Consider the following 14,720-nt stretch of genomic DNA (forward strand, 5'->3'; position numbering starts at 1 on the left):
TCAACAAGAAGGCACTGGACACAACTTGACAGCTGGCCGAGTTAGAACTCCAGACGACGTGTGGACAGTAGCAACGCGTGACACCCCGTCTGCACCAGGGTGGAGGTCCGTGATACGTCCGTATCGCCAATACAGCGGATGCGAGGGTTCCTTTATTAGGACAAGGTCTCCAACATTCAACTGCTTTCCATCATCAGACCATTTTGTTCGCAGCTGGAGAGTAGACAAATATTCATTTTTCCATCTGGTCCAGAAGTACCGGTGGAGATCAGTAACTAAGCGCCAACGCTGCATTTTTGAGAGTGGTACGTTTTCCAAACAAGGGTCCGGAAGAGATGTCGATGGGACCAGCGTTAAAAAATGGCTTGGCGTCAAAGCTTCTAAATCTTTGGGATCATTGCTAAGGGCACACAAAGGCCGTGAATTTAGAGTGGCTTCAATTTTTGTCAACAAAGTGATTAGTTCTTCACTTGTGAGTCTATGGGTTCCAATGGATCGAAAAATTAACGACTTAGTCGACTTTACTCCAGCTTCCCAGAGTCCTCCAAAGTGAGGAGAAGACGGAGGATTGAAAAACCAAGTAATTTGGTCCTTGGACAAATGATTTCGTACACTGTGTTGATAGGTTTCTGATGCGATGAAGTTATGTAGCGGGTTTAAAATATTCGCGGCACCAACGAAATTAGTACCACAATCACTATGGATCTCTTTGATCGGTCCACGACGAGCAGCAAAACGAGTGAACGCTAGGAGGAAAGTTTCCGTTGACAGGTCAGAACTGAGCTCGATGTGCAATGCCTTGGTTACGGTACAGACGAATAAACAAATGTAGGCAGAGCTCCTGGATGATGCGCGACCACGGGATCCTTTGATAGATATCGGGCCAGCATAATCAACGCCTGAGATAGCAAATGGTTTTATCTGTTGTACTCTGTATTTAGGAAGAGCAGCCATTTTTGGTTGAACCGTTTGAGGTCTAGTGCGAAAGCATGGAAGACATAATCGCAGCCGGGACCTAATAGCCTGCCTCCCTGACAGTATCCAAAACTCACGCTGTAAATGTGATTGGAGGGTCATGGCTCCTGGATGGCTTAATGCACAATGGTTGTGATCAATTATTAGATCAGTTAAACGATGACGGGACGGCAACAAAGCAGGATGCTTGTGAACGTATGGAATTTCTGCGTTGCGAAGCCGACCGCCCACTCTGAGAACACCAACTGGGTCAATAAACAGGTCTAAACGTCGGAGAGATTTTGAGCAGGGAAGACCGTTTGACAGAGCTGCAATTTCGACGGCAAACGTTTGACGTTGGACTAAGTAGACCAAGGCAGAGAGAGCACGAGTGATCTCTGTCGCATTTATAATGTTGCTAATTGGAGCGTCAGAACGGGGCTTGGAAAAACGAAAACAGTAAGCGATTACGCGAAGGATCTTCTGCAGAGATGACATGCGATTTAACAAATTGATTATCGGAATGTCTACAGTGACGGTGAGCACAGTAGGTACTCGAGCTTCCCTTGAGGGGGGCCCAGTGAAATCTTCAAGTTTGGTTAACAGTAATTTTGGCCATTTGTCTGGAGGACTCAGTAAAAATGATGGACCAGTCCACCACAGTGAGTGGTTGAGGAGCTCGGAAGGAAACAATCCGCGCGATGCGCAATCGACTGGATTCTCCTTCGTGGGAACATGGCGCCAAATTGCAGGTGTGGTTAAATCGTGGATCAGACTGGTTCGATTCGCGATGAATGTGGCCCATCGATGAGGGGAAGACCTAATCCAAACGAGAGCTGTGGTGGAATCAGTCCAGGCGTGGAGTTCGTCAATAGTTATGCGATTAGTGTAGGAGTCAGCAACCAATCGGAGGAGTTTCGAAGCCAATACGGCACCACACAGTTCCAGACGGGGAATTGTGGACCGCTTGAGAGGGGCTACTTTTGACTTTCCTGTTATGAGATGACAATACACTGACGTGACTGTCTCTACACGGAGATATACTGCCGCGGCATAACCTTTTTCAGAGCTATCAGAAAAGGCATGGAGTTGTACAGAAATAGCATGATCATAGGTAATACGACGAGGAATACTAATGGTTTCAATTAGCTGCAGTTCAGACTGATATCGGGCCCATAGGGAGGCAATGTCAGAGGGAACTGGGTCATCCCAGTTGATACCGGAGGTCCACAGCTGTTGCATGACGTGTTTTGTGAAAAAGGTCATGGGTGACAACAGTCCTAACGGATCAAAGACACGAGCAATGTCGGACAGAACAGATCGTTTTGTCGGTTGAGTCATCGATGGCTGAGCTTTAAAGGAAAAAGTGTCAGCAGATGGGTCCCATTTTAACCCTAATACTTTCAAATCAGAGAGTTCGTCACTGTCGAACAAGACTGAGACGGACATTGCACGAGATTCTGGTGGGACCATTTGTAGAAGTTGTACATTGTTGCTGGCCCACTTGCGGAGCTCAAATTGAGCGAGTGCACAAAGGTTTATCAATTGGTCTTGACAGTTGAGAGCGTCTTCTTCTGAGTTTGCACCAGTTAAAATATCGTCGACAAAAGTGTCATTGAGTAAAACGTCAGCGGCCACCGGCCACCTAGCACCGTCCAGTGTAGCAAGATGACGAATAGTTCGCAGAGCTTGAAAAGGTGCTGCTGACGTTCCATACGTAACTGTACAGAGCCGATATTCATCAATTGGAGACGAGGGTGAAAATCTCCACAGGATTCTCAAATAGTCTCGATCTGAAGGTTGAACTAGGATTTGGCGGTACATCTGTTTTATGTCAGCCATAAACAGGTACTTCCAGAGACGAGAGCGGAGCAATACAACTTGAATATCTGGTTGCAACTTTGGACCAGTATACATACTCTCATTCAGAGAGGCTCCGGTTGAAGTACGGGCTGAAGCATTGAATACAACACGCAATTTTGTTGTCTTGCTGTCAGGTTTTATGACACAATGGTGTGGTATATAGTAATTCAGTGGATTGTCGCGTTCAGACACTGGCACAAGTTCCATGTGACCACTTGACAAGTAATCCTGCATAAAGTCTATGTACTGTTTTCGAAGATCAGGTTGTCGACTTAGTCGAAGCTCAAGGGCCTTGTAGCGTTGATGAGCATGAGTCTTAGAATCACCTAACACAGGAGACGGTGTTCGAAACGGAAGTGTAACCATAAAACGACCTGAACTAAGACGAGTAGTGGTTGAGACGTAGATCTCTTCTGCAACTTTGTCATCGGGACTTAAGTGATGAACTACAGGTAGCTCTTCCAACTCCCAAAACTTTCTTAAGGTTGCATCAAGGTTGCTGGATGTTGACACACACATTGTGGCCAGTGAAACAGGGGGAGCTGTGGTGGTCGGCCCAAACAAAACCCAACCGAAAATTGTTTTTAACGCAGTAGGCTCGCCTGCACTACCCGAAATGAGACTGTCGCATAATATGGACGGTAGAATGTCGGAGCCCAACAGCAAGTCTATGTCACCAGGAATGTGATATGACGGATCTGCTAAGGGCAAATGGTGAATATGTGTCCATTGACCAGGTGTGAACGAGATTTGCGGGGTTTTTCCTGTGATCTGTGGTACAATCAAAGCGTCAATACTTAGGCTGGGTGTTTGTTTGCCGTGAGGAGTCACAATGACAACGGATGATCCACAAACAGGAGTAGCAGTAGTGTTAGCAAACGTGGTTATACTCACAGGTGAACGTCGGCGATTGAGCATAAGAATGTCAGCCGATTTGCCCGTGATAAAGCTGGCTTGAGAGCCACTGTCTAATAGGGCTCTAAACGAATGACGATGACCATCGGTACCACAAATGTCCAGAAGCACAGTTGATAATAATACCACTTTCTGGGGGTTATCTTTTACAACTAACGAGACCGTGCGGGTAGGATCACCTGACTGGACCACCATGGAACTACTTGGTGGTGTACTCGTGGCTGGACTTGATTCAAAGTGTAACAAGGTATGGTGAGAACGATTGCACGATTGACACTTGAATTTCGAAGGGCACGCAGCGGACGAGTGTCCACAGCCGAGACAGTTGATGCAGAGACGATGGGTTTTTGCCAGCTGAAAACGATCGTTTGGGCCTTTACTAAGGAACAATTGACATTGTCGAATCGAATGAGGCTTTTTGCAAATTTGGCAGTTACTGATAGCAGGTGACCGATGACCTGATTCAGTGGATAACGCCGCACTGGCGGTCAACACTTTTGGTCCATAAGTGGGACGAGAGTGTGTAGTATATACCTTTTTTGACTGTTTTGGTTGGGAAGTACTAGATTGTAAAGTCGTTGAATAATTTCCTGCACGAGCTTCGGCTGACCGAACATGGCTCCTTAAAAATTCTACAAAGTCACTCGTGGCTGGTTGATGGCGATCTCCAACAGTGAGTTCCCAACGAGAGCGAAGATCATAATCTAGATGATTTTCAAAGATATGAACAAGAATCGGACTCCATTGGCGAGTAACAAAATCTAAATTATCTAGGGCCGCAGTGTGTTCAAGAATGGTCGTGAGAAGAGTTTTTATGGAAGCCGCGTCGTTACAATTGACTGTGTGGGGTGCTAGGAGGGCGTCCAGATGAATTCGAGCCAAATCACGCTTGTTCCCATAACGAGCACGCAACACTTCCCAAGCTTTGTTATAGTTTTGCGGACGTCAAAGGGAGATGTGAAACCAACGATAGAGCTTCACCTTGCAGAGAGGTCTTTAATATTTCAAATCGCTCAACATCGGGAAGATCAGGAGCGTGGGACAAAATTGATTTAAAGAGATCTTCGAAACCTTGCCATTCAATAAGCACTCCAGAAAACGTAGGAAAGCTCCGTTTGGGCAGTTGATAATGTGACAAATTACTGGAGCCTGTTGTTTGGTTAACTGACAACTGAGCTGAGGATGTATCCATGCCGGGAGATAATGAAATATGATACACATCAGCAAAAGCAGCAAGTTCATAGTACAAATTGTCAAAATCGGCACTGAGGCTTAGACTCTCTTTATTATCTACGACTTCCATGGGGGCTAACTTTTTACTAACAGAAGATTCCATGACTTGGAAATCGTCTTCAGCAATTCGACGAATGTCATTTAATTCAGACAGCATCTTAGCTACTTTAGCATGTTTGCCCGCATTAGAACGATCGGCTTTATATTCACCGGCTGCAGCGACAAATGAAGTGATTTTTGCAATTGCACGGACAACCCGTGCTTTTGCCTCTGCATAAGTTACTGAAGGAGGAGTGACCATTTTTTACAACAAGTTACGGAGTTTGTAATTAGAATAAATCAACACAGGGTGTTGATCGTATGAATTTATTTTGAACGCAACTACAGCATTACGGACAGGTAATGACAATTTTTCTCTGTCACTGTTTACAAACGACGAATTCAAGCAGAACTTGAGCACCACACTAGTCGCAGTTTGTTAGTACATCCGGCCCGAAGGACCAAAAATATGTGTACGCCAAGACAGCTGACGCAGCACATTCCCGAAGGACCACTCGACGAACAGTCGAGACCAAAAAAAAATTGATTTGGATTGCTTATGTCGCCTTTTATAAATTGGGTAGGCAACCTAATATGCACGACGACAACGATGACCTCAGATTAGGAAAGGGACGTGAGGTGTTGAGGAGAACAAGATTTTAGAGTTTAGTTATTGGGGGGGGGGTCTCCGTAGTCGGTTAGGACAGGTGCAATGACCACGGAGCTCACATGAGTTGGCTAAACCTTAATGACTAAGCTTAAACTAAAAGTCTTGACGTGGACCCGGACAGCCTGCCCACATTGGAGACACCCGTTGAATGCGGATTCCGAAGACCTGGGCGGCCTCTCACACACTACGGCGAGTGCTGGCGGACTTACGCGGGAGGAGCTGGCACTTGGTGACGGTGAGGCGCACAGTGGGCGTACAAGCCGTCGGATCAGGTGACCCACGGATGGCAATAATATAATTAAGATATATAAATTTATAACTCACGGTTTGAATGGTACTAATTTGGCCGTTTATTTTAAACAATAATAATGAGCAGGTGCAGTGACGGATTTCAGTAGCGTCGCAAGTAACACCGCAGTAATAATAACAATTTGGTTGATCACAATGATCAGACAGTCCGATTGTACAGATCGAAATTAATAATATATATATAAATGATGCTTGGTGTGTACCAATAAATACGTACACCCGACAAGATTGTAAAGAACACGAACATCACATTAACAAAAAGAACGCTGCAATAGCGGGACAATAAAAAATTTGACGAGAGAAAAAAAGGCACACAAAAAAAAAGATATGACAACAAGGGCGTTGGCCGCAATAAATGATAATAAGAAAAACACAATAAAGATTAAGATAATACAACTAAAACAAAGACGATAAATATGGTGATTCTAATAATCAATAATAATAATAATACACAAGGAATATATAATAGGGTGAAGAGATGAGTGGAAGGTGGGACTGACCGATAAGACACTCGTGCCGTCGTGCTCATTAGCATATCGCTGATGGTCATTGTCAGCGCCAACAATCATTGTCTGTATAAAATATAATAATATACTTCAAAAGTTTCAAGTACTCATTAAACTTTAATTCTACTTTCCAATAGGCATTTTTTTTTAGATTCTGAGTGGAACGATGATGGGGGTTAAAAGTAAAAAATTTCTCAGTAGTTTTCATAAGCGCCGTGAAGAAAAAAAGAAAAATTAAGGAAAAACAGGAATTTTTACGCAGAATCTGTTTTTGAAAAAATCGATTTTGGGTTTTGGCGTAACTCTAAAACAATTGACCGTATATATTATATATGACATTTTCACTGGTTGTTTATACTTGCATTTTCTATACACGATCAAATTTTCAAAATATTTTGATTTGTTTTGAAAATATTAAAAATCCAGTCACAATATTTTTTTATAAGCATTTAAAGTTCAAATATTGACAAAATAAGTAAAAATGACGAAAATGTGCAAATTATTTTGAGTTAGAAATTCATAAAAAAATTTCTTTTTAAATTAAGCTTGAAAATTTAATACAAAGTCTGATATATTGGTACTTTAGCAGTTGAATTTGTGTGTGTTATTTAGGTCTTCAACATCCTAACTAGTTATAACACTTGATTTATTTTGTTTTTTTTTTCGTTTTTATCTTACATAGGTAATTATTCCGATATCATAATTGTTATTTTAATTATTGTAATAATAATTTATTCAAACTATTATAATATAATTATTATATGAAATTTAATTTGTAATAATTATTACATATTTGTATACAATATACTATATTGTACACTAAATTGAATAACATTTGATTTAATTTTGATTTTTTTCTTATATACCTATACTCGCGCCGGCGAGAGAACGCTTTTGGGCGGCGACCAAAATTCGTCCGATCTCGCGCATTCCCACCACCTAACCTTCCCGAACGCTGGCCGCCGTCAACTCTGGCCGCCGCCACCGTAACCGCTACCGTCGCGGCGTCGCGGCCGCCGCCCTTGAAACTGTGTCAGTGTTTGTATACAGCGTGTACTATAATAGTGTTACCATAATATTACGCGTTTACGTATACATACATAAAATTTTCATTTTTGCGCGCACACAGTGTTTTCCTGTATAATTAAAATTGTTTTTTTATACGAATAACATCGACAACATAGAAGACGTCGCAAATATTTCTCCTGCCAAAAAAAATCCAAGAGGAAAAGTAAGTGTTTCTTTACTATTTTTCACGGCTGGGCATTAACGAATTAAAAAGTTAAAAAGTTAATTTTATTATAACTTTTTAACTTAACTAGTTCGGTACTATTGGCTTTTCATTAACTTAACTGTTAACTTACTTACTTTCTTAACGTAAAATTAACGAATTAATTTTTCATTTTAAGAAGTAAGTTAAGTTAATTTAATTTGTTTTAAATTTTATTATATTTGCAAATTCTTAATTTTTAAATATATATATTTTTTTTAGTTCGTTGGCACTGCTCAAAAGAAAATAATTATTAATGTATACAAGGATAAAATCAAACAACAGCTCGAAAATCCAGAGATGCCCAGATTGTCGTTCAGGGACCTTATCGTTGCCATTTCAAAAACCACTGGTATTGGGCAACGTACAATTCAAACTACATTGGGAGAGTACAAGAAGGAAGGTACAGTGTCATCGCCCAACAAAAGAAAAGTGAGACCTACGGTACTTCAAAAAGTGGACGAATTCGACAAAAATGCCATTAGGCAAAAAATTCACAATTTTTGGAGAAACCGTGAGGTGCCAGCAGTTCCAAAAATGTTAATTGCCATCAATGAAGACGACTCATTACCAAATCTGAAACGTACGTCTTTCCAATTAATATTAAAAGATTTACAATTTGAGTATGTCAAGAAAAATCGCAACAGTGCTCTTCTCGAAAGAGAAGATTTAATATCTTGGCGCCGAAATTATTTGTTAAAAATAAAGCATTACCGAGCACAGAACAGGCCAATATATTACTTAGACGAGACGTGGGTCAATGCAGGCGAGACGCATAGCAGAACGTGGGTTGATACAACAGTCGCATCAACACGAGATGCCCACCTGAGAGGTCTCACCACAGGTCAAAATGCACCCTCCGGCAAAGGTAAGCGTCTCATTGTATTACACATCGGGTCGTCAGACGGTTTTGTTCCGGGGGGCCTTTTGTGTTTCGAATCCAAGACCAATTCTGCGGATTATCATGACGAAATGAATGGCGATGCGTTTTACGAATGGTTTGTTAAGACCCTGCCATTACTTAAACCGAACGCCATCATCGTCATGGATAATGCTTCATACCATTCCGTAAAAAAAACAGAAAATACCAGTGAGGTCTTGGAGAAAACAAGCTATAATTGATTGGCTTGAGAATAAAGGTGTGGTCGTTACTCATCCTATTGTTAAAAATGATTTAATGAAAAAAGTGTACAAAATAAAAAAATATCACGACACATACGTAATCGATGAGTACGCAAAAGATAACGGCAAACTCGTATTGCGATTACCTCCATATCACTGCGAGCTAAATCCCATCGAGCTCGCGTGGTCGTCCGTGAAAAGTTATGTCCGGACGCATAACACCACCTTCAAATTAAAGGACGTAATGGAATTGTTAAAAAAAGCCGTGGAACACGTAAGTCCGGATATGTGGAAAAATTTTATTGAACATGTTAAAAAGGTGGAAGACAAGTTTTGGGACTTGGAACATATTACCGACGAAATAATGGACGAGCTACCCGAAGAAGATGAACGTCATGTTCTCACGATAGGAACAGGAGATACAAGTTCTTCTGATTGTGACTCTGATTGATTTTTTTTTTTGATTTTAACTATTTTGATTTTTCTGTACTTGAATTATATTTTTTTTTTTGTATTTTAACCATTTTAAATTTTTTGTATATAAATTATTTTTATTTTTTTTGTATTTGAATAATCTGACCGATTTTGATTTTTTTCTATTTTGACTATTTTGATTTTTTTTGTATTTTAACCATTTTAAATTTTTTGTATATGAATTATTTTTATTTTTTTGTATTTGAATAATCTGACCGATTTTGATTTTTTTCTATTTTGACTATTTTGATTTTTTTTTGTATTTTAACCATTTTAAATTTTTTGTATATAAATCACTTTTATTTTTTTTGTATTTGAATAATCTGACCGATTTTGATTTTTTTTCTATTTTGACTATTTTGATTTTTTTGTATTTGAATATTTTTTAGTAAATTAATGTTATAAAGTGTATTATGTTATATAACAATGTATTATGCTGTTGGTATACATAAATAAATGCATAAATAAAATATGATATTACATACATATTATTTGCATTGTTATTGAATACATAATAGGTGCCCCAATAGCCAGCTTTTAATTTTTTCGCGATGTGTTACTTGAGCCAGTGTATACAAACGGCAGCCGTGATATTTGCCGCTGGTCACGCGTAGCGAGTAGGAGAATTTACGGCGGCGCCTAGGTAGTAGAGTGGGAGAAATGTGGGTACGAAACCGCGAAGCTCCGTCATTTGGATGTTCTCTCGCCGGCGCGAGTGTAGTTATTATTTATTCCGATATCGTAACAATTAGTATTTTTTATCATACCCAAATAGGCTTGTTAAAGCGGTTTACAGCAAAACTACCTATAATAAAAATTTTAGAGAAGAATTTTTTCTAACAATCGTAAGAAGTACGATCTATCATATTTTAATTAATTAGTTAAATAATTAATTGATCAAAAGTAAAAAAGATAACTTGTTAATTTAACATGCGATATATTAGATGATTGGAATACGATATCAAAAATCGGATTCTATACGATTGTTAAAAAAATTCTCCTCTACAATTTTTATAAAAGTTATTTTCACTGTAAACCGCTTCAGTATAGTTTTTATTTGTATAAAACTCGGATACGAATACAAAATTAAATAATATTTGTCACGAAATATAATATAATGATCATTTTCAGTTCGCGAGTACCGCCCAACGAGTAAATACGTACGTAACCGGTTTCCCGCGAGCATTCAACCACGGGGTTTCGTCAATTGCGCTGAATTTGGGACGATACCTGAATAGTATACATTTATTGCGCCGGTATTAAAAAGGTATACATCTATTGCGCCGGTATAAAAAAGGTATATTAAAAAGGAATACATCTATTGCACTGGTATTAAGAAAGTTATATTAAAAAGTAAATTTAAATAATAATAATTTACATACATATTATATGACATACAAATTTATGTTTCTGATGAAGTGTCTTGAATCTTAATCTCAATCTAAAAAAATTAAATTAAAATTAGAAAATGTAGATATAAAAATAGATTTATATTTAATTACCTTATAATCATTTTTTGTAGTGGTAGCTTATCCGTTGTACACATTCAAACATATCTAAATTTACATTTAAATGCTTGGATATATTATCTTCAATTATCGTTTTTTGTTTTTTATTCTTATTTTCTTTCTCGACGCTATTTATTTTTATGTATGATTGAAGTTGAATAATTTTTAAAACTTCTTAAAAAACAAAAATGTTTGGATGTGGTGAGTAAAAATATTTCCCAAATGCTGAGTGAAACGACTCACAGGTATTTGTCGTTCTTTCGCCTGATATGTTACACAATGCCCAAATATACGGTGGGAAATTTGCATCATCACCAATATATGTATTAACAAGGTCATCACAAAACGTATCAATTCGTTCGTCCATTGGTTTAATGTTCATAAAATCAACCACGAAGGAATGTTTTCAGGTTCAAGTAGTGGTAGGCCGATTATCCTCTTTAACCATTTTCCAATGTCACTTGAATGATTTTTATATTCTGAAGATAAGCCTACATTTTGGATTTTTCTCCACCATGATTGAGAGATGTGAAATCGGCAACCACGTAATATTATATTCGGCCAAACCGTAAGAACAGCCTTATGTATGCTTTGCTCAAAATCTACAATGCAAATTTTTGGTTGAAAATGTACAGACAATTTCGATTTATATACCTCAATTAAACTATTAAATGCTTGTTCATAAATTTTAGTTTCTTTATTTGGCAAAAGAAAAAAAACTAATGGAATATAATGACTGTTTTTAACTGTATGGATTGTGAATAATTGATAGAAATATTTGGGACAGTAAGAAAATGTCCCGTCCATAAATATTTTTTCTTGACTACGGAGAAATTTTAAATTAGCCATTGTTGAAAATGCCGTTATTTTGTTTTCAGAATCGTTTATTAATAAAAATTCTTCGTCTTTACTCGTAAGTGTTGGAATGCTAAGTAAAGCTTCTTGGGTTTCTCTCAAATTTGTGGGCAATGTTTGAGTATTTTTTCGTCTAACTTTATATACATTTTGTCTTATATTTAAAATATCGTCGGTTTTAAGGTTGTTTGTTAAATGATTAGATATTTCCTTACTTATTATTTTTAACGACTTTTCTGTTAAATCATCCATTGCTTTTCTTTTCACCTGATTTGATATAATTTGACGTTCCAGGTTAATAGGAGGATTATGTTCATGTTTAATTTCTTCAAATAAAATTGTAGTTTTACCCTCATCTACGTAAAGCTTAGAGTTAAAACTTTTGTGTGCGCACCGCCATTTATGCCCTTTTTTGGTAAGTTCCTTATAAGAAAATTTATAATTTTGGTAAATAATTAGTTCTTTACCACGTTCACTTAATACTATTTCCATTATAAATTTAAGTTCCAGCCACGACAACTAAACGAACGACTATGCGAACAACGCGTGGAATTGTACTGCACAATACTATAAATTTACCTTTAACCTAACACGGTATTTGGCTACATTTTGTAATTTGTTTTATCTTCAAGTCATAAAATAATATAATTCAAACTTCCCTATGATATAGAATACGATATAGATATTATATTAGATTAAAACACATAAAAACCGATTTGTAGTTATAATAGAAATAGTATTATAGACGTTTATATATACCTGTTGCGCCATCAAACTCCTACCTTGAGGCGGTTAATCTGACGACTTGCGTTGGTTAATAAAACTGATACAGAATATTGAAATGAAAAGCTTGTAAATTTATATACACACGTATTTTGGCATTTATTACAAAATAATAAACATATGGAACAGCAGTAATATATATATATATATAATTCCTACGCGCGTATACAAAATGATGATAAATCTTATAGTTATAATATGATTAAATAATGATAGAGAAAATACAATAATAATAACAAATGATACGACCGTGCGACTGATTATATTATTACGGCGGAGGTTGAGATATCAGCGTACAGCGATCCGACGGAGTGGTACCAACAGTCTCGGCAATGGTGACGGCAGCTACAAAATTGTCATACTCAATGACCGACGTTGTGTAACACCAACAGCGACAACTACGTACGATGCAACACCAACAGCGACAACTATGTACGATGCCTACTACCGGCGGCACTACGTGACAACACGCAATACAATTTAATGTCGTTTACATTTACCGAAGCGATGGCGAGGCGACGTTTAATACTAGAGCATCAATACACAGCCGTAAACGTAGGCAGCAGGCAGTAACAGTGGCGAACGATAATCGACAATAAGTTAGTACTAACTTTCAGAGACGACAGACCCGTTTTAAATTACTTATCTATGTACAACTTTTTTTACAGGGTTTTTATGCGCAATGGTCTTCATACACTATTTCCAAATATTTATATTTTGTTGAAGCTATCTTTGACCTTGCCAGTTGGAAGTGTATCAACTGAAAGAAGTTTTTCAAAGTTGAAACTCATCAAAACTAGACTAAGATCTACTATGGGAAATGATCGATTAGAGGGACTAATGATTATGTCCTGTGAAAATGACATAAACATTAATTATGAAGAAGTTATTGAAAATTTTAGTAAAACTAGTCCAAAAGTGTTAACTGTATAATGTCATTACAAAATCTTATTTTTTTTTTAAATTAATTTAAATTTTTGTATTTCATTGAGGATTAAACTAACCTATGTTATATTTATAATGAATTGTAATAAAATATGAAGGTAAGATCTAGGACGTCTCGGATTTCTGGTGTAGACATCTTAATTATTATTTCTAGTTATTTTAAGTAAATTACACTTACAGATAGCAGTTCAATAAAAAAACGTTTTGTTTTTAAATAAAAAAAAATGGTTGGGTGGGTGGGTGGGTAACTTAAGTTAGTTGCATGTGCTCTCAAGATACCTCTGTGCGCCATTGAACCTCATAGTTAGAAACTATATCCTATTTTGGCAAACTAATCAAGGGGAGCTGCCAACAACAAGTCACGAGCGGCGGTTGCGAGAATAACAACTTATTGAACCAGCTACATACACCGCCCCGTCCATACGCAGCATCCATCAAAGGAACCGACATCATATATAGGAGGGCTGGGAACACAGTAAAGACAGATGTACCTGGACCAGAAACGCAGAAGTGACTTCACGCCACTAGCCATATACAGGACGACGACGACTACTACTACTATTACCACGACGATACTATACATTTTATATTTGTTCTAATAAAACATTGTATTATAAATCTAATTTGACTACCATTATTTTCAATCATCTACATAGTGAATCCCTGAAGGGGCAGCACGTAGCGCTGGCGCAGTCGGTAGGATATTCATTCAAAGGAGATAACCGTCAAATGCTACAGTCAACAAGGAGGAATTTATCACTCTTCCAAGGCGACAATTCTGAAGAAGAACCTATACACAAAACAAATAAGTCACGTTGCAGCACCATCAAATTCATCAGCATGTCATCAGCATCAAGAACACCGCTTTATTGTGAGTGAATAACTATTTTAAATTTGTTACATAGACGTATGCAACATAATTAAAACAAAAGTATTGTTAAGTAGTCGAGCATAGGTATATTGGTGTAAAACGTAATATTTTTTTTGAATTTATTGAGGGCGTATTATTGAAGTTTTATTAAATTAAAGGGTATTATTGAATTATTATTGAAGTTTTATTGAATTAAAGGGTATTATTGAATTATTATTGAAGTTTTATTGAATCAAAGGGTATTATTGAATTATTATTGAAGTTTTATTGAATCAAAGGGTATTATTGAATTATTATTGAAGTTTTATTGAATTAAAGGGTATTATTGAATTATTATTGAAGTTTTATTGAATCAAAGGGTATTATTGAATTATTATTGAAGTTTTATTGAATTAAAGGGTAT

At 37.5% G+C, this 14,720-nt stretch overlaps 2 protein-coding genes across 2 annotated transcripts; one reads left to right on the top strand and one right to left on the bottom strand.

Annotated features, from left to right (window-relative positions):
- LOC132933264 (uncharacterized) lies at positions 1-5,266 on the bottom strand. The gene is made up of 2 exons (XM_060999576.1): positions 4,714-5,266; positions 1-4,655 (listed from the first exon to the last, which is right to left on the bottom strand). The coding sequence occupies exons 1-2, from the start codon at positions 5,264-5,266 to the stop codon at positions 1-3; spliced, it is 5,208 nt and encodes a 1,735-aa protein (XP_060855559.1).
- Positions 5,267-5,752: 486 nt separating this feature from the next.
- Positions 5,753-9,332, top strand: LOC132933265 (uncharacterized). The gene is made up of 4 exons (XM_060999577.1): positions 5,753-5,909; positions 7,674-7,720; positions 7,982-8,849; positions 8,947-9,332. Exons 1-4 carry the CDS (start codon positions 5,753-5,755, stop codon positions 9,330-9,332), a joined length of 1,458 nt encoding a protein of 485 aa, XP_060855560.1.
- The last annotated feature ends 5,388 nt before the right edge of the window (positions 9,333-14,720 follow it).

Source organism: Metopolophium dirhodum, chromosome 1 (assembly GCF_019925205.1).
Source record: "Metopolophium dirhodum isolate CAU chromosome 1, ASM1992520v1, whole genome shotgun sequence".
NCBI classification, from domain to species: domain Eukaryota; kingdom Metazoa; phylum Arthropoda; class Insecta; order Hemiptera; family Aphididae; genus Metopolophium; species Metopolophium dirhodum.